Source organism: Centroberyx gerrardi, chromosome 17 (genome assembly GCF_048128805.1).
Source record: "Centroberyx gerrardi isolate f3 chromosome 17, fCenGer3.hap1.cur.20231027, whole genome shotgun sequence".
NCBI lineage: Eukaryota > Metazoa > Chordata > Actinopteri > Beryciformes > Berycidae > Centroberyx > Centroberyx gerrardi.
Genome location: NC_136013.1, coordinates 15,890,618 through 15,910,356, shown reverse-complemented (window position 1 = coordinate 15,910,356; position 19,739 = coordinate 15,890,618). Strand labels below are relative to the sequence as shown.

The 19,739-nt window shown below is 40.8% G+C and overlaps 1 protein-coding gene across 1 annotated transcript; it reads right to left on the bottom strand.

The window, feature by feature from the left end:
* Positions 1-1,616: 1,616 nt before the first annotated feature.
* Positions 1,617-11,639, bottom strand: LOC139931680 (rho-related GTP-binding protein RhoV-like). The gene is made up of 4 exons (XM_071925257.2): positions 11,585-11,639; positions 2,350-2,547; positions 2,202-2,260; positions 1,617-2,109 (listed from the first exon to the last, which is right to left on the bottom strand). Exons 1-4 carry the CDS (start codon positions 11,637-11,639, stop codon positions 1,663-1,665), a joined length of 759 nt encoding a protein of 252 aa, XP_071781358.2. The 3' UTR covers positions 1,617-1,662.
* Between the last annotated feature and the right edge of the window lie 8,100 nt (positions 11,640-19,739).

Here is a 19,739-nt window from a genome sequence, read left to right as displayed (position 1 = left end):
GTCATTGTTTTGTTCATCAGCCCCCTCCCTGGCAGATTTCTCTAGCTACGTTATTTTGTTGCCAGGTCAGATCAGCTGATCAGATTATTTTGAGTCACAGGGTCAGGGAGGGTGAAAGTACGTTGCATGATGGGAAACGTAGTTCTACATTATAGCTTTAGTCGGAGTTGCTCAAGCAGAGGAGTTGACAAAATGTCCTGTTTGGACAGTTGTGATATGAATTATCTCTGTGTGGTATGGGCGCACAAATCTAGCTTTTTAACCTTTATTTATTCAGGGAAACATAACCTTTCAACAACCCTCTGCTTCATATTTGCACAGTTCCACACATTCAGCTGAGAGCTGCCCAGTAGCCTACAACCACATTCTTCCACTGTTGGCCGCAAGGTTAGCAGAAGGGTTCAAATGTCTTGCTCAAGGGCATGAACTAGTAGTATTCTAGACAGGTTGGGGACTCAAACCAGCAACCTTCCAGTCACAAGCCTGCTTCTGTAACCTCTAAGCTACTGCTGCCCCAACCTCAGTAAAACATCAAACTGTTTAGCAAAAAGATGGACAAGAAGAACGAGATCAGCAAAACCACATATTCAAGATTCACATTTCTTTAGATTAGTGTAGTCTAATATATTTTCTTGGTGTGTGTGCATATTTGCTCCTATTGTCTCAGTAAATTTGCTGGTTAGGTGTTGCCATAACACAAAAGCATAAATTCAAGCACATTGTAGGCTAACCTAGCTCTAACTCGGTTATTATAAGGTATTAAATTCAGTGTTGGAATTGCTGAAGCTAGGCCTCGGCTATGTTACATAAACCCTAAAGCACTATTCATAAAAATGTAACATATCTGAGTGCTTTTGATGATTATGCCTATATCCCTTAAAATACACTTTTTTTTGAAATCACAGTAAATTTTGGGGGGTGTGAAGACATGATGACTGTTAAAAATCCACCTGTGACCATCATTTTACCAAAGAAAATGCTATGAACCAATTGGTTGTTTCAAAAGTAATTGGAAACATGCTTCAATATGAGCTTTCAGAATGAAGACTGATTTAAATGCCCTTTGTCTTGTAAAGTAGCACTTCAAAGTAACAGCAGGTGACCATTTGTCTCTTAACAGAGTGCTGTAGAAATGGCACTTTTGTGGTTTTCCCTCCATTTTCCCAGTGGCATTACCATCCATTGCAGGATCCTCAGACCGGAAGTTTTCTGATAAGGCTAATTAATCAAAGCAATTTCCCAAACATTGAATCAAAGGGAAGCAAGCTACTGGCCGAAACATTTGCCAGCGCTAAATGTGTTCTGGCCCGTAGCTCATTTATTATTCCTTCATTTGATGGAATTCACACAAAAAATAAACAAACATGAACAAAAAACACCAATTAAAATGTGAAAACAACAAAGATAAAAGCAAATACAGAAGAATGTGTTGCCTCCCACAGCCATGAATGCAATGACTTTTGAATAATGATTGTCACATTTCTCACAGGACGTCAAGGGAGGATGTCAGTGCAGGTTTTAATTTCTCCTAATCCCAATTGCTTTAGTGCACAATCCATATTCTAAGATATTGTCATTAAGCCCCATGTTTGTCATAAAAAACTCCAGAGAGAAGCAGTGTCCAGCAAGCTGAGGATATCTAGTCTGCTCTCAGATGTCATGTCAGATGAAACAGAAGAGTTTCTTCCACCCACCATTAGAAAAAGTCTTTAAACGATTGAGCAGTTTAAGTTCTTTGGATTTCTTGCAGGCATTGTGCTTAACGGCAGCAAATATAGCACAGTCAAACACATCTTTGAGGCTCTTTTGTGTCAGCGCTGAACACTCCACATACTCATCAGCTCTTATCCTGTGTGCCAGCCTGCGGGCCTGGGAGAAGTGCACCGGTTTGGTTCTCAGCTGGTCCAGATGAATGAGGATGTTCGCGCTGTGCCGAAGGTCTGACTGAGTTCCAACCAGGATAATGGGAGAGGTGGAATTGCCGGCACGGATCTGCGGGATCCATTTGGCAGTGATGTTGTCAAAGGACACGGGGTTGACAACGCTGAAGCAGAGGATGAAGACGTCCACATGGGCATAGCACAGAGAGCGGAAGTGGTCAAACTCCTCCTGTCAGAGATAGAATGGTGAGATTTGAGGAGCAAAGGAGACAGTGGCATATGCCACTTAAAAAAAAACATAAGATGGCATGAGACATTTACCTGTCCAGCAGTATCTATCAGTTTGATTCGAGTTGGAATCCCATTCACATGAACCAGGCCTGCAAGTCAATTGGAAAGAGACATCAGTTGTATTGGGCTACTGGACCTATAGGCTACTCCTGTTGACCCTTAATTAAAGTTCACTTACCAGAAAACACATCAAAAGCCGTCTGTCTGTATTCGTTGGGGTATCCATTGAAGATGTAACTGATGATCATGCTGGTCTTCCCCACAGCTCCATCTCCAACCAGCAGACAGCTCAGTGGCTCCTTCAGTCTGGATGCTTTATCGTGGATCTGAAAGGCATGTGCCATGTTTTCTTCAATTATTCCATTATTCCCACTGTCTGAAAGTCCGTGCAGGAGCGCACTGTTAATAATACAGTGTGGCTCTTAACCCCCAAGGGCCCGTTTGTGCCAAAGGGAGAGGGACACCTCTGGTTTGAAAGAACAAAGGCGGCCAATCAGACGAGTGATCTCCAAAGTTGCTTCCGTTTGATGTAGATTTACAGTCACTCCTACTAAGACTGCCATTAAAGAGCATTCTTGATTTGACGTCATTATCCTTTACGACTCGAGAAAGAACTATAATCCGATATTAACTTTATGAACGGTACTAGGCCTACATATTCCTCAGTAAAAACTATACATCGCTGTAGGAATATTACAGTGATATAATAGTGTGGGCAGTAATAATATTAATGTATTGTACCAAAGGAGATAAAAGAAAACACTCAGTATGATAAGGTTACCATATGCTCACTTTTGAGTATCATAGACACACTATAAACCCCGTTAGGAAATATCATACTAATATTATAGCTTTTTCGTTAGGGATTTACAAAACGAGGTAACACGGGAATTTATTGTTGGTCATTTGTGAGACGCCCTCATGTAAGTTATATGTAAACGGCTGAATATATTTTTGTCAAGTTCTCAGAAAATACTTACTAGCCTTAGGGCTCTGAAGACAAGATGTGCCATTATATCTCTAATGGTCCTGTGAAAATTTGTATACTATACAAATATCGCAGCAAAACACAGCACGACAAGATCTCTTTAAACTCATCACTGAGTACCGATACACTGTAAATCCTATAGGAATATTACAGGACTATTAGAAGGCTTTTGTGTTGGGGTTTGGAAAGCCATTTTTATTGTCATGTTAAAATACCAGAAGCAAATTCTGCATCATCATGGAGCTCAATTTGCGTCTGTAATGTCAAGCAGGCCAGTGACTGAACACTCACTACAATTAGTACTGTACTAAACTAATGCAATAATTCAGTGTTATACTCATCTTGGTCTATAGAGGGAGGTGTTGCTCCAGCGTCAGCCTTTGCATAACTCATATCATGCGAGTCCACTCTGGGTATATGCTGCTTTCAAGTACTCCTCGTTAGCTCCTACTTCCGGGTTAATGAGTCGTAAATAAAGTACAATTTAGCAGGCATTCACGTTCCTTTGGTCAGAAACAAAATAAAATCTGTGACAAAAGTAGTTTTTTTGTTGTTTTTTTTTCATTTAAAAAATCAAGTGGCACAGAGCTACTTTGTGCTGCAATGGAAAAGTGAAGAGAAGAAAATGTCTATCAGGCATATAACTGATGTTTAGATTAATTGACTGGCCAAGTTAAAGAGTGAAAATCTAAACGGATTCAGTAATACTAAATATTTACTTAGATTGCCAAATAATAACATATACAATTCATCTCTTTTACCATCAGTTGTTGCTACGGCTTCCATGCTCTTTGCTCCCTAAACATCTCATCTCAGTAACTCGGGTATCATAGAAAATTCATACTTTCCCAGTCCTATTTACCACTTTGTTGGATGGTACAGCTCATAATTTCAATATTTCCGAAGGCACTCGAAGGCAGCATTACTCTTCCATGTAAAGGGCAAAGGTCACTGTTGAGGGGGCATTGTTAGACTGTCAACAGCTGGACAGTTTGCAGCAGAAATCTCCATTGTAGCTCATGTGCCAAGTTCCATTCTGAGCTGTGTTCTTTTTCAGGGTGAATGGGTTCATACATACACAGAGAGATTTGCAAATCATAAAAAAGTGAAATAGCATCTTCACAATACCCTTATGATAAACATTCCAATATATAGAAATTTTGTGTGCAACTGGGGTAGTGGTAGCTTAGAATTTAAAGAAGCAGGCATGTGCAAATTTAGGATCAGCTGGGAAAATGTGGGTGAGGAAAGTGAGAAAATGCTCAACTCTCCCTCAGCAATTTCAGTCGATGTGCCCCTGAGCAAGGCACTGGAACAACCAGTTGCTCTAACAGTACAAGACTGTGGTTTTCCATGGATAAATAAAGGTTAGAACTAAAGCACTGGCAAGTCGTGGATAAATTTTCCGCCCCACGATATCCACCAGCTGTAGCGCAAAAGAATTGTGCAGGCATTGTGAGCTGTGGTTTTGGAGAGTGGGAAACGTTTGGGGGTGAATATATGGCTTTAAACAAAGCGTCGCTCCTTATCTGTCTGAGCCTGCAGGAAACTCGGCGAGCATTGTGTTGTAAGGTCTCTGCTTCCTGTTTGCCGTTGTTCCTCACTCTCTCGTTCTCTTCTCCCTTTCTCTCCCCCTTTTTCCCACCACCTGCAGTGTGAGTGATAGGGAGTTTATTCCCCATGGTAGGAAGGCAACATCTGGTCGCCCCCCCCCCCCCCTACCCCCCCACATCAGGTTACCAGCTCCCATGCTACACTTCTGACAGCTGTGAGTCACAATGCTGTTCCTTAACCCAAGGTAAATGTCAAACACAGGAAGCAGGCTTTTAATATCTCTATTTTCAAAGAGCCTTTTCTGTAACAGCCACTTTTACCATCTCAGACGAACCAGTCAGCTGCTCTTTCATGTTACAAATGCAAATACAAACTAAATGCAAATATGACTGCATGTGTTGCATACCTTAACTTGTGCAGCAGATGTCAGCAGTGCACTAATGACTTTAACAGTGGCTCAGGGTCTTGTTAGTCCATCCAGGATGCATATCTGCCATTGTAAACATGTTTTGTTTAGGCGTTCTCACGCTCTCGGCGAAGCGTGACCATTAGTTTTGAACTGCTTTGCATGACTAGACATGCAGAAATGTATCCTGACACAGATTTGTGGATGTAATCTGCTTAGTAAGGGTGTCTCAATGCGTGCAGCTTAGGACGCCCGCATAGCAGAGCCCCCAAACAGCACACTTAGCATAAAAATACACAGCACTCTTAACTGTCTCCATAACCTTGGCTGTGACTGTCTGACCCCTTTGGATTTATGTGAGGTGTACTGTGAAGATATACTGTACCTGACACAAATGCTATAAGATTGGTCAACATAAATCCCTCCCCCAGTCTCCCTGAACCTACTCTCTGTTTGTTGCAGAGTAAACACAGTAACTGACTCAATTTCCTGTCCCATGCTAAATCTGACAACAATAGAGAAATCTGTCAGATAGTTGTTAGAAGATTATGCCACTCCCTAAGCCAGAGATCAGCATGGCATAGACAGGGCAGAAAACAAGTGGCTGACGCAGAGATGAAGTGATAAACAAGCCATTTGCATAAGATTTCCCGCATAATGTCTCTTTAAGCAGAGATTCACCCGCATGCCTAGGCTCTTAAGTGGTGAGGATTAGGGGAGGATGGATGCTTCCATCACATGAGATCTATGGGATCCCCCCTATAATGGAACCCCTCTCCCTTTCTAGGCAGAAAGCCTTCTTATTCCCTAGGTGTGATTTGGGGGCGGAGCTGGGACTCTGTAATACGCTGTAAATAACATCTCTGTGATGTTGTTTGAACCCTAATGACAGAGGTCCTGACCTCTGTTGAATTTGACACACACCATACTGTAATACATGATACAAGAATCAACTTTTAACCTTGTGTTCTTTCACAAATCGCCTTTATTGGCTCCAACCGAGCATATCATCAAATTTCAACACACCTACCTAAGCCGCTTTCTGGCCAATGCATCACTATATAGCCAAAACAATTACAGTTTCTATTTTCCACACCACATAACCGAATGTTTGCAGGTTATACCACTACATATGACAATATAATGTAAAATGGCCAACTGAAAATGACAAAATGTAACCCAAAACAATGACATTTTACTCGCATGCCATGTATCCCTCCAGTTTTATAGACACAGGATATAGTCCCTTCCCAGGTCAACTGGAATTCTGGCACCTTATGGTCACTGCACCAAGTGATTCATGGGAATTCAGACCTCAGTGGACCCCCCCTCCCTTCCATCCACCCCTCCCACTCCCGTCGCTCACATTCTTGACTTGTTGCCAGTTATTGAGAGCATGAAGTACATCTGCGAATATACATTGTAGTCAAGTGAATCAGGATATATTGTCCTGTCCGGATCAATTTTTTGCTGTTAATCTGAATCAGTTTCATAACCAGTATTATATCATTTGTATCTGCAGCAGCTTATGGTAAGTCGGCCTGTCCCAGTTTCTAAGTAAAGCCCAAGTGTTTTTGGGCTGGGCTTTCTCTACATCCCCATCAATTCAGTTACTCCTGCTCCATTAAACCCTGGCAGGGGGTCAAGAGCAGCGGGGCTAATCCCACTTTACCCTCCAGAGAGCATCACAGGGGGTCTGTCCCCCGTCCCGCACGCAATATAGCCCTGCTCCCAAACTGTCAAACAATTATCCTTCAATAGATCTGCCTGTTGATTGACCATGGGAGGATATATGTAAATTGATGAATGGATTGATTTAACCCATTTTTAGAATGTGCACAGTATTATCCAGTATTGTCCTCATCTGGTGTATAGGAATAGGTTTTCAGGCCTATTGGATTTCTTGTTTACAGTAATGCTTCATGTTAAGGAATCAGTCAAGAGCAGCTAATTAGACATCAGGTATTTACAGAACAATACACCAAACCACATTAGTCACTGTATGTCTGGAGATTGACGAGTCCAACCAGTGATGAATTGGTCAATAAAAAGGTGGGTAAACTTTGACCTCCAGTCAGTGGTCATCGTAAGGCAAACAACAACCATTACAAATGAAAATCAAATATATTTTCAGAAAAGCATCAATACATATTTTTTTCCTTGAAAGACTTGGTACTTACTCCTAATTTATACCATTAATAAAACATAGGGCAAACTGAGCACTACATCCCTGAGTGTAACTGGTGATTTTTCCTCAAGCATGAAAACTACAAGATAGATTTTCATTTTAAACGATAGACCAACTGCATGAAAAATACATTTTAAATCTTTCCCTCAGAAGTTGCCAAAGTCATGACGATTCCCTTTTATACAATGACAAAACCACACGGGACCAGGACTTTTCACAACATCAGACTGCTTGGTGAACCGATGCGTTACAGGGAACTGATAACAATATCAACGGGACTCTCACCCTTTGGCCTTTGAAGCATCTGTGTTTTATCCTTATGTAGTTGCAATTGGCTCCACATCAGTCCGCACAGCAGCATATGGTCTTTCAAAGCACGATTAGAATCTATATAAACAGGAAAACTCTGCTGCAATTGGCTGATTGCTCTCATAACTAGAGAACATGATCCTTTCAAAGGGATAAAGCTCTCCAAACAAACACAAAGCATCATTTCTTGCCTTAACTCATTTCAAGAAACATGTTTATGTTGGTAAACACTCCAAAGCAGGGGGGATTCTGAGCTCCTGCAGGGTCATGGTGATGAGATTGCGGATTTATAAATTGCTAAATTGGCTCTTGCCTAAATGCATCAAACTGGTGCATTTCCATTGAATGAGCATAGCTAGATTTTAATATGCGCAACGAGAAGTTAAAGGGGAGGGAATGGGCAGGAGATTAAAGCAGTTCATGATAAACTGTATCAACTGAACATTAAAGAGCACTCTGCAGAGAATCAAATGATTATTTGAAAGAACGAATGAAATGAGATTTCTAGATTGTACGCAGATCTTGCTGGGACATCTCAAAGCCAGTGTTGAATGAACAAAATGAACCAACATTGCTGTTTGACCTGAAAGTCAAAGATAGGGCCGGATCAAAGCTCCTCACTTTGAAAGCCCTTATCACTAAGCACACAGATTGTTGATGCTCCAAAAAAAAAACAGCAAAAAAATCTGGCATTATAATGCTATTCAGATAACGCTAAAGCCTCGTATTCAAAAGTAAAGGCCTTTTATAATCAATTGAATGTAAGCATTTTAACAAGGTGTTATCAAGTTGAACAAGGTGCATTTCGTAATGCTTGCTGTTTACAATCAAATCAACCGCATAACTGTCAGAGGTTTGAACTTTAACGTCACAACATCTATCTTTGCTGATATTAATAGAAATAGAAAATGTACCAGCTCATATAACAAGTATGAATGAAACCTCACGCAGAATATGGAATAAAGAATAGCATCCTTATTTTTTCCGTGCTGTAAGAAAGAGGCACATGGGCTCTATCACAATGACTCTGCATCTACCTTATTGTGTGCTGCAGGAGTTCTACAGTGAAACGGCATTGATATCCAACCTCTGTGAGTCTGTGGGAAACAGAGCTGCCTTTCCTGTTCTTTGAGAGAAAACGTTCTTGAGAAAAATGGCAGGAAACCTCCCGGGCCTTTTGATACAGGCTAAGAAAGTGACTCAGAGTACTTGAGTACACAAGAGCTTAATGTCAGGGCCATCTTTATCATACCAATGATCTCCTGGAGGAAAACTCCTGAGAAAGTCACACAAGCATCCATAATTATTTATTACATTAAGGATAAAAATGTCTTGTTTTTATTATTTGGATGCCCCTGTCCCCTTTGTCCTAATAAAATGACTCCTACAGGCTAATAAGTCAGATACACCACACCAAATGTTGTTGTTTAGGGTGGAGAAGATGTTGATATAGGATATAGCATCCTAACAGTCATGTATGTACATCTACTGTGTTGCTCTCACTTTGCTTGTCTTGTAGTGCCTCCTATTCCCATACAGCCAGCACCTGCCAACAGGGGGAGCTGGAGTCCTATCCCTTAACTTCACCACTCCCACTGCCCACATTTGACTGTCATCTACTTCTCAAACCAGCTCTGCTGTAGTTTTGAGGAAAAAAATAGTTGTGCAATGCTTCTTTTTAGACATGTGTCGACAACCAACATTGTGTAATGCTGATGACAGAACGGGATAATGTCATTCACCAAGTGAGCAGAGCATATGGTCAAGACAGCTTTGCTGTGTTGCCACACCGGCTTGGTGGCACGGGCTGCTGTGCAAACACAAGAGTGTTGTGTTTACCAATACACAGACCTCTCCCTCTCTTCAGAGAGTTTGATTACTACACATTATATTGATACCCTCAGCGTCTCCCATCCCTCCCTCCCTAAGAGTGGGAGTTCAAGAGGCAACGTCCTTGGTCTGCTGTTCCCTTACAGTTTGAATTTAAAATATAGCTATCACAAATGCATAAAAACACAGTTGTTTGTAATTAAGGTTGTAGTTGAAGTAGTAGTTGTAGTTACAGGATTAGATATATCAGCTATTAGTATTAGTAGTAGCACTAGTAGCAGTGGTTGTAGTTGTGGCTGATTTGCAAAATGTAACAGAAAAAATAAATGGAAACAGACTAATATTATTGCAATCTATTGTGCATTATGTGTAAAACTATATTCTGTACTGTATGTTGTTTAATGTTTTATGAATTTCCTTTATACCAGTCATTTATTAAAGAAGGAATAGACCTACAGAACATTCAGCAATAAGATGCACTGTGTGTAAACTTGGAAATATTCTGCGTTGTGCCATTGTGTTATATTCTGGGTACACTTTAACAGCAATCTGCTTCATTTCCCACCCAATTTACACAGTTGACATTTTTATAGACATTCATGTTATTGCAGTATATGTTTTATATTTGACACTGAATCACTATAGTGTCTTTGAGCATTTACAGTACGGAACCTTCAGCAGTGTTCTGTCATGGTGCAACAACAGACATGCTTTACTAATTTGGTGAGATTTAAGCAATTTAGCCATAATACTACAGTGATTCCTGTATGACATCTGAATTAGAACCTTTGTTGAAATGCCTTTATGATGCTTTAAAGGAATAGTTCACCCAAAAATGACAATTCTGTCATCATCTATCACCCTCATGCCAAATGAAACACAGGTGACATTTGTTAATTCATATAACACACAGGGAGGTTGCCAGCACAACTTCGTAGCAGCCTTCTCCAAAACAACTGAAGTCAATGGGGACCAGTTCTTTAGAGTTCCAAAACAAAAACAGCCAAACAATCACACTGTGAATAGAAAGACCTATACACCATGATTTGTTGCAAATCAATCAGCTGTAGTTAAGATTTGCACTAAGTTATGGTGTAAATATAGGTCTTTTTGGAACTCTGAAGAACTGGTCCCCACTGACTTCAGTTGTTTTGGAGAAGGCTGCTATGGAGTTGTGCTGGCAACCTCCCTGTGTGTTATATGGACAAACTTCACCTGTGTTTCAACTGACATGAGGGTGAATAGATGATGACAGAATTGTCATTTTTGGGTGAACTATTCCTTTAACATTCTGACACACACACAAACAGGAGCAACCTACAGCCTGCAAAGTGTCATTTGCAGTTCTGAATTAGACATTTCAACAGCATTTTAAAATACTTCATTTTTGGATTAGCTTTATGTCACTCTGTACCTGTCAGTGAAAAACATTTTGAGACTCCTTCCAACCCAACAGCATGGAGGGTCCTGGATGGAAGGAAAACAGTTTCTTGACTGAGGTAAGAACAGTCACTTTGCTGAATAAACATGACAGTGCCTTCACTGAGGTTGTAACCAAATGTCCCTCTCTGCAGAAACAACGTGTAAAGAGGTTCCTGGCTGCGAAGCGTGGCCGTCTACCTCAAGAAAACATCAAAGAGCTAGGAAAATGGCACAGGGAGGAGACCGTCTTTGTCAGTAAGTAAGTAAGAAAAAACTTTGATGGAAGATAAAGTAATGGTGACACATTTCATTTTCACATGTTGGTGCATTGGAATGACTGACAGCAAACTGTTGGACACCCTCCAACCACTTGACTTGGTAAGCATAGTAAACAACCTGAAACTAGTGTACTACCTATATAGATACTGCTGCTTATCAATGAAAAGAGAGTGAGTGTTAAAGCTCTGTGTTCTACACAGGCATGGCACCAGAAACGGCTTTTGACCCTCCGAAAAATATCAGTGGAGCTTCAAATGGAGATTGAAAAGGAGCACTTCAAGCGGCTCCTTGACAGAAAGGTAGAACTATTTTTTCTTGTGAAACCATAAATAACAATGACTATTACTGTATATTGATGCTGGTGTAACTTGTTAATCCTGTTTTTTATTTTTATTTTTTTTACCTAAAGACAACTGCTGACAGTCTGAAGCCCAAACCAGCAAAGCAGTCAGTGTTCCCCAGGGCGTCAATGGTCCAGGAAGCTGCTGTCATGGCAACACTTGATGGTGTCTTTGAACATTTCATTCCATCACCTGCTGACAGAGAAAAACTGGGAACCAAGGTCAAACCACTGACGGAGAAGCTACTGACCCTTCTCAGTTACCTCTCGTGGGTTTACATCACTGCGGACACTGCGACACGTCTCTGTCTTATAACAGAGACGTGTCGCTGATTGTGGAGAGAACAGCAAAATAAGTTGATGTGATCCTGAGAAAAAACATCTACGGAACCTTTGGAGGCTGACTGGTTCAGGAAACTTATTGTGAACGTAGCAGCCACAGAAATCTCAGGATACCTTCTGGATGAGCATCTTAACGGGCCAAAGAAGGCGCAGAAACCCCGACTGAATGACTTGGTCTCAGGCAAAGCAGACCAGGAAGCTGATGCACAGCTTTCTACCTCTCCTCCTCTGGATACTCTTGTCACCACAAATATGCTGTTTCATAAGAATTCAGCATATTTCAGAGAGGAGGATTTCTGCAAATTGGCTCCTGAGCTTTCCACTACGATGGCTGCCCTAGCAATCCCAGAAGCCATTGCAAGACCTCTGAGTTCTGCTCCAGTAGACACTCTTGCCACCCACTCTGGAGCTGTAAAGGAGGACTCTGTGTCTTCCAGACTCAGTGTGTTGGATCCAGACGTTGCCTCTAAGCAGGCCATTAAAGCAGAACAAGAAGCCCCTCTACAGCTTCCCACCTCTGCTCCCCTGGGGACAACTGTCATGACAATAATGACTTTAAATGAATACTCCACACATTTCATTGGTGACTTCTACACACTGGCTTTGAAGGCTGGCTCTAAGTTGTCCATCACAACATTCCAGGAAGCCATTTCAAAACTCCTCAGCTTTGCTCCTGTGGACTCTCTGGCCTTCATCAGAGCAAAGACAGGAAAGAAGAATTCCAACTCTTGCAAAGCTGTTGTAAGAAAGATGGCAGCAGAGTTTGCTACCAAACAGGATGTCAGGGCCGGCCTAGATGCCACTGCAAGACTCACCTACGCTCCTTCAGATGTTTGTGTCTCCACAAATGTAGAAGCAAAAGCAGCTTCTTCAGCTTCAAGGTATAAGATGACCATAGTGATTGACATGCATTCTGCCAAAGTGGAGCAGGATCACACTGGACCACACCCTGCCACCTCTGCACCTGTGGATCCTCTTGTCTCCACACCTGCTATGAAAGCAGTCCTTGGTGAGGAGCTCCTGAAGCTGTGGCCACACTGGGTGAGTTACAGATATTGTTGATGTGAATTACACAAACCATCTGATATATTTTCAAACAGAGAAAAGTAAGTAATAGCCTATAGAAGAACAATGATGCTGTTAAATGTGACAAAGGTAAAACAAGAGAAGATGTGAATAGGGAACCAAAACATTAGAAAATATATCACTGCTATTATTCTTTTTCTTTTGTTTTTCCAATACAGATGGAACCAAGCCCAAAAAGACCAAGAAGAAGGGAAAGTTCAAGGCATTTTTCAAGCGTCTCCGAAAGGCACTGACACGTTCCTTCAGGACCTCAGAGGCCGATCCTTGAGTACACCATGATCCCTTTATCAACCAAATAAAGGAAAACAGGCATATGCAACTGTGAATTTCATTTCTACTGTTCATACAGTATCAGTTGTTCATACTGAACAAGTAGGGTCATGATATTACTTATCAGCTAATAATTTTCATCAGGCAGCGTGGGTTGAATTCATGCTCTGATACAATACACCGTAGAATGTGTCCAATTTCAAAATACTGCTAGGGTTTCAAGTTAAAACAGATATTAAGTTCACTCATGCAGGGATGATCTCACTAAGGTGTTTCACCTCAGGGCCCGACACCCCTGGGCCGGGCCTGGGCGGCTGTGGAGGGCTTGAGTGTAAATGAAATTAGGGAAATTAAATTAAGAGCAGTGAAAGTGCCATTCCTCAGGGGCGGGCCAGACTAATGAAACAGGACGCAGCTCTCTGGCCGGGGCTGTAATTGGGTCAGGCCTGGTTCAGTCACCAGTCCTGGTCCAAACAGATTGGATTAAAGATCCAGTGGTCGTGAGTCATGTTCTGTTTGGATGAGAAGAAGCAATAGTTACATCACCCACCAACAATGATGGATGGATTAAAGACTGGGCTATCCCCTCACATAATGTTTACATGTTTGTCTTTTGTCTGCTTAAAAAAGATATGGTATCTGTAATGTCATAATTTGCATATTTACAATGTTTCTGTACTTTGGTCTCCATTCTCAATACAAAAGACTAGGCTATATCACTGTGCAATGATGAACGAGTCTGATCAGTGTTTTTTCTCTGCTGTGACGTTAAACTAGGCAAACAAGTTCGCACATCACAGTGTAACTAAAGTAATTTTGGTTTTGGTTTTGCAAGAAATGTGCTTCCACATGTTTTATGCTAAACCAAAAGCCAAGCCAAATTCAGTCTTTTGATATAACTGTTCAGAATACTGCTCTCTCGGTATAACATCAGCCATATGGAACATTAGCTTCATTTTCTATTTGGTTGATTGATAGAGGGCTGAAAGAAGGCTTGTGGTTTACTGCCAAATCATTAGCCATTGTTTGCACTCTATTAGTGGACAATCTTCTTTCTGTGGTGCGGTGGCCTTTATGACTGCACGGCTCTCATGTCCAGTGGCAGGAGCCCAGAGTGGGGTGAGCTGATCCTTAGCGGACAGAGCTGACCTTGGGGCACGGCCCAATACAGGGAGGCCAGGGCTCTAAAGTGGAAGGACTCTATTAGCGGCCCAATCACTTTCTCCTTAACGCACTTCCAGGGTGACCTTCAGCCCTCCACTGACCACGCCAAGGTCAAGGTTCAGGGTTCAGCCTGGGTGCACATTAGCATGCAGGTGGAGGATGGATCAGTGGGAGTAATGTTTTTGGAATGTGTGTCCACTATTCTGAGCAATGATAGGCCAAGCACACATCCTGAGGACATGACCTCAGTCTCCACTTCTCAGCATTGTGTATGTTCCACGTAATCAATGTGCATTCTGTTCTGAGGATAATGGCTGATGTCTTTTCCTAGAGAGCAAGTGACCTCAGGAAGGGCAATAATGTTGATGATTAGGTTTCTGAAGTGCATATGAAACACCATGATATGTCCATATATAGTCTACATGTATTGCTATTTTTCTTTTATATCAATAGAATAATCTGCCTGCTTTGATTTTGTATTTTATATCCACGTAGAATCCACAGTGGTAATAGAAAAGGTCAGAGATACGGACATGGCTTGCACTCATCTTTGTGACCAAGCATTTTCTAACTTGATGACCCCAGGGTCACATATTCACTCTGTCCCTCTCCAAGGAGCCCTAACAGAGCTTAGTGAGGGGCATTTATTGATTGGGTAACCTTTATTGTTAGCTCTTATGAGAGACTGACAGCTTACTAAATCATAGTGCTCTAATATAGTTCTTATTAGCTGTCATTTCAAATATACGTCCTGAGTTGTTTCATTGTTTTGAAAAATAACAAGAGAAAGAAAGAAGTAAAGGCTTACTTCAGCCCTCATAAGCACATTATCAGATGTACGTGTACCTCCTGGAGAAATGTATAATCTACTTTGACATTTTCGGCTGATAACAGCCTTGACAGAGCAGCAGCTGTTTGTGGCAGCTGCAGCTTGCTCAATACAGTGTGAATCAACTGATATTGATCTTGAATTATCAGGCTTCATATTGTTCTTCAGCATTTAATGCACTACTTACAATACTTATCTTCAGATTAAACTGGTTTGTCTCCAGCAATGCGGGTTCAGAGGATGAGCCCTGACATTTTTGGTGTCCTAAGATGAGATGAAATTTATTGATAGGAAATTAGGTCATTGCAGCAAATCCTAGGTGAGACTTTTCTGTTAATTTTTTTAATTTTTTTTTTTTTAAATTTATTTTATTTTATTATAACACCTGTCCACAGGAGGCTTTTTTTTTAAAGAAGTTAAAATAGAAAAAAGAAAAAAAAAGAAAGAAAAGAAAGAAAAAAAGATAAGAAACGGAAGAAAAAAAAAAAAAAAAAAAAAGGACATAAAATACACCCACAAATACATCCACAAAAATACATACACAATACATACACAAAAATACATCCACAAATACACAAAATACAAAATACAGGTCTGTCTACAGGAGCATTAGGTGTGAGAACAATGTTGTTTCTCTTTTAGCCATGATTTAATACCTCTATTAAAAACATTAAAATTGTGTTGCATTTTCAGCTCAGTGGGCAGACAGTTCCATAGTTTTGCTCCTTTAACAGAGAAGACTGATTGTCCAAATGAGGTTTTGCGTATTGCAATGCGACAGTTACCGTTTACTGAGGCCCGTGTGCTGACTCTACTGGTGTGCTGGTGTCTTGTAACAAATTCATTAAGCAAGGAAGGAGCATGACCATGTAGGCATTTAAAAGTAAGCTTTAAGTTGGAATAGCTTATAAAGCTTTCGAAGCTGAACACACTGTGTTTCTCCAAGATGTGACAATGGTGCCACCTCATTGGTTTTTTTGTCCATGATTTTTATTGTCTGGTTATATAGTGATATGATGGGTTTTATAGTTGTTTGTGAGGCTTGTGACCAGGTAGTGATGCAGTATGATAAGTGTGAGAATATCATGGCATGCATGTAGAGCTGGGCTGTGCCGAATGGCAGATACTTTCTGATGTGTCTGAAGCAGTTGAGATTTGATTTAACTTTTTTGCAAATATTATTCACTTGTTTATCAAATCTTAGATGTGAGTCTAAGATGATTCCTAAGTACTTGACATTGCCAACCTCACTGATGACCTCATTCTTTATTTTTACCACGAATCTTTCATTTTCGTGTCGTTTGCGTATAGAAAAACAGATTGAAACAGTTTTTTTACATTCAGTGTTAAGTGAGAGGACTCAAGCCATTGCGATACAGAATGTAAGGATTCAGTGAGCTGGTCAGCGGCCTTGCTAGATGTTCTGGCAGATGTATAAATGACCGTATCATCGGCATACATTTGGCAGCCAACCCCAGGACAACTCTCAGGTAGGTCGTTGATATACATGCTAAATAGCAATGGACCTAGAACTGACCACTGGGGTATCGCCATGCTATTGGCACGGAGGGTGGACTTTTCCCCATTGACTCTCACACATTGTACTCTTCCCCTGAGGTACGAGTCAAACCATTGTGAGGCATGATCAGAAAATTGGAATTTAGGAAATTTGGATATCAACACACTGTGGTTAACAGTATCGAAAGAAAGCCTTTTTTAAGTCTAAGAAAACTGCTCCCACAGCATGACCTTTATCCAAAAGACCTTTTATCTTTTCAGTTAGATAGCAGTTTGCAGAATCCAAATTGTTGTTGATGCAGTAACTGGTTTGTCTCTAGATGTATTATGAGTTTCTCTGCTACAATTTTTTTCCAGTATCTTGGAGACAGCCTGTTTTCCAGGCCTCAGGGAAAGTTCTTGTTTTAATTGACAAGTTCACAAGGTGTGTTATTGGCTCAAGTAGTTGGGTTCTGTATTTCTTTATCAATGCAGAATCAAGATTATGGATGTCTTTGGCCTTTGAGTTGCTGAAGTGACTCATAATTTTGCTGACTTTTTCAGGATTAACCTCTTTGATGTAAAATAGATTTTGAGTGTTCTGGTCCACTGTGTTGGGTGTCAGCTCTACTGGTTTAAAATTGTTTGCAAGTTCCTGAACTGACTCTACAGAAAAAGCATTGAATTCATTTGCAATTGTTGCATTATCAGACATAGGTTCGTTGTTTATTCTCAATTCCTTTATTCTCTGATGCTTAAGGGTGTTTGAGTTGGTTAAACAATTGATGTGCTTCCACAATTTGGAGCTACTACCCTTAGCCTCTTCAATAAGTTTTGAGAAGTAATTCATCTTAGCTGTGCGTAGTTCAGTGACAACTTTGTTTCTTAGGCCTGTGTAAATGAGATGATCAGTATCAGTCTTTGTGAGTAGAGACCTTTTGAGGGCAAAGTCACGTTTTTTCATTAATTGCCAGATATCTTGACCAAACCATGGAAGTGAGCTCCTTTTAGGGCTACTCTTCCATGTTTTAGTGTATCTGTCAATTAAACCATTAATAGCTGTCATTAAATTATCACAGCAGGTGTTCAAATCATGTGTTTCTGTTACTGTATCCCAGTTCATTTGCATCAGTTCTCTTTCAAAGTCTGCTATTTTACATTTTGGTATCCCTGATTTTACAGATTTCATGTCATTCTTGGTATGATGAACCAGTCGTTTCTTGGTCAGCTTTTAACAACCATTGTCATATTATGATCTGATAGGCCTGTGATCAGATTGTATGTTTTAGTTATTCTTTCTGTCCTGTTCGTGAAAATAAGGTCAATCAGAGTTTTACTTTTCCTTGTTATTCTTGTGGGTCTATCAGTCAGTTGTTGGTAATTGAATTTTGTCGTGATTGTTTTCAATTTCCGTTCAGCACCTTTATCCATCCAGTTGATATTGTAATCCCCAAACAAAGTACTTTCAGAAGAATGATTACATATTGTGGGAAGTTTTTTCAGTTCATCATAAAAACTGACGTCATGTGAAGGTGGGTCTTTACCCTGCGTGTGATCTTCACAACAAATTTTAATATATGTACGTAGTGTGGAGAACAAATTAAATACAGGGTGTGAATTGGAAGGCGATGAGTCAGCCAATATGCTTTGAGCCATCATCATTATTTGTTATTTAGTTGTCATGTTGTTTTGTAAGAACACCACAGTCCCACATATAGGTTGTTTACTCATACTAGACTGTCGGACAGACGGATAATTATCTCATTATTTCCAATGGAAAAAAACATGTGGTTGAGTGTTCGTGACAGCGCTGTGTGCTTGACGTGTTTTTAGTAGTCAGAGTGCTGAGTGCTGGAAGTTGGAAATATTCCAACTTCTGGCGAAAATGTGTCACTCTTCATACGGGTTTCAATGGTCATTTAGCAACAGCTAGCACTTCCTCCATACATCAGTTGAGCACTAACAGTACCTTAGTTACGTAATAATAGATCACATGTAAAGATTCAGCCTGTATCAGAAGTGCTCTTTAGACTTGACTTTCTATCTCTACAGTACATGTACATGTGCACAGCTTCCTCGCACTGTTTCATGGCTCAAACCTTTGACCCAGTTTTCATCTGTTTTCTAGGAATATGGAGTAGTGTGCCGCAGAAGTTTGCAGCTTATAATGTATGTGTGTTTATCCTGGGCTGAAAGCACTTCTTTTTTGGTCTGGTATGTGGCACGTGCACATGTTTTTGCAACGTGAGCAAAACTCAGACAGGGAGAGAAATCCAATCTGCCCCTCCACCTCCCTGCTCCTGCAACACCCCTCGCCCCTATATCCCCCGTCTTCACTTCTCAACTAGGTGCAGAGAGACTTCCAGGAAAGGAATCTAATGGCTCTGAAGGCACGGTTTGTGTTTTTCTTCTATGGCTGACTTGGTGTACTCTAACAGATACCTCCATGTGTGACATATAGCATTTCCACTCAACCTTGACACATGCTCTGAACAAAAGATTTCTGCTGACAAGTGTACTTACTTTACAAACACCTTACTTTGACCTGTTGTATAATACACAACATTCATGACTGAGTGTTTCGAGTTTATGCCTACCATATGTCAGAGATCCACCAAACTTCCACATTTAAAATATATTTTAGAGTACAAAACAGCATATGCACAGTATTACAGCTACCCAAAAGATGTGTTTCTGTAATGAAAAACCTCTAAAGGCGTGTTGACCTGTAGCTCACAGTTTTATGAAGAAAAGCCCCCATTTCCTAGAAGCCAGAGATCACAGCTGTGCATTGCCTGGCCATGTGACTTGGGAGCGTGAGTCAGAGGAGCATGTACAGTGGTTGGGCACTCATCCAGAAAAATATACGTACGTGACATGTTAAAACTCACAAGGCATTGGGGAGCTATGTGAAAGCCTACGGGCTTTACCCAAGGCCCAGCCCTTCAGCAAAACAATAATCTCTGTTACAAAAAATTCAGTAACAGCATTTATCTGAATACCTCTGTCACATATCTGTTAAATCAATGATGCACATAGCTATCCTTTAACTGTTCATTTTAGA

Coding starts and splice junctions, on each gene's coding strand:
- LOC139931680 (XM_071925257.2), bottom strand. CDS start 11,639: ATGACAGCAGCTTCCTGGACCATTGACGCCCTGGGGAACACTGACTGC. Junction 2,548..11,584: donor GAACACTGACTGCTTTGCTG/GTTTGGGCTTCA, acceptor ACGGACTTTCAG/ACAGTGGGAATAATGGAATA. Junction 2,110..2,201: donor TGATAGATACTGCTGGACAG/GTAAATGTCTCA, acceptor TATCTCTGACAG/GAGGAGTTTGACCACTTCCG.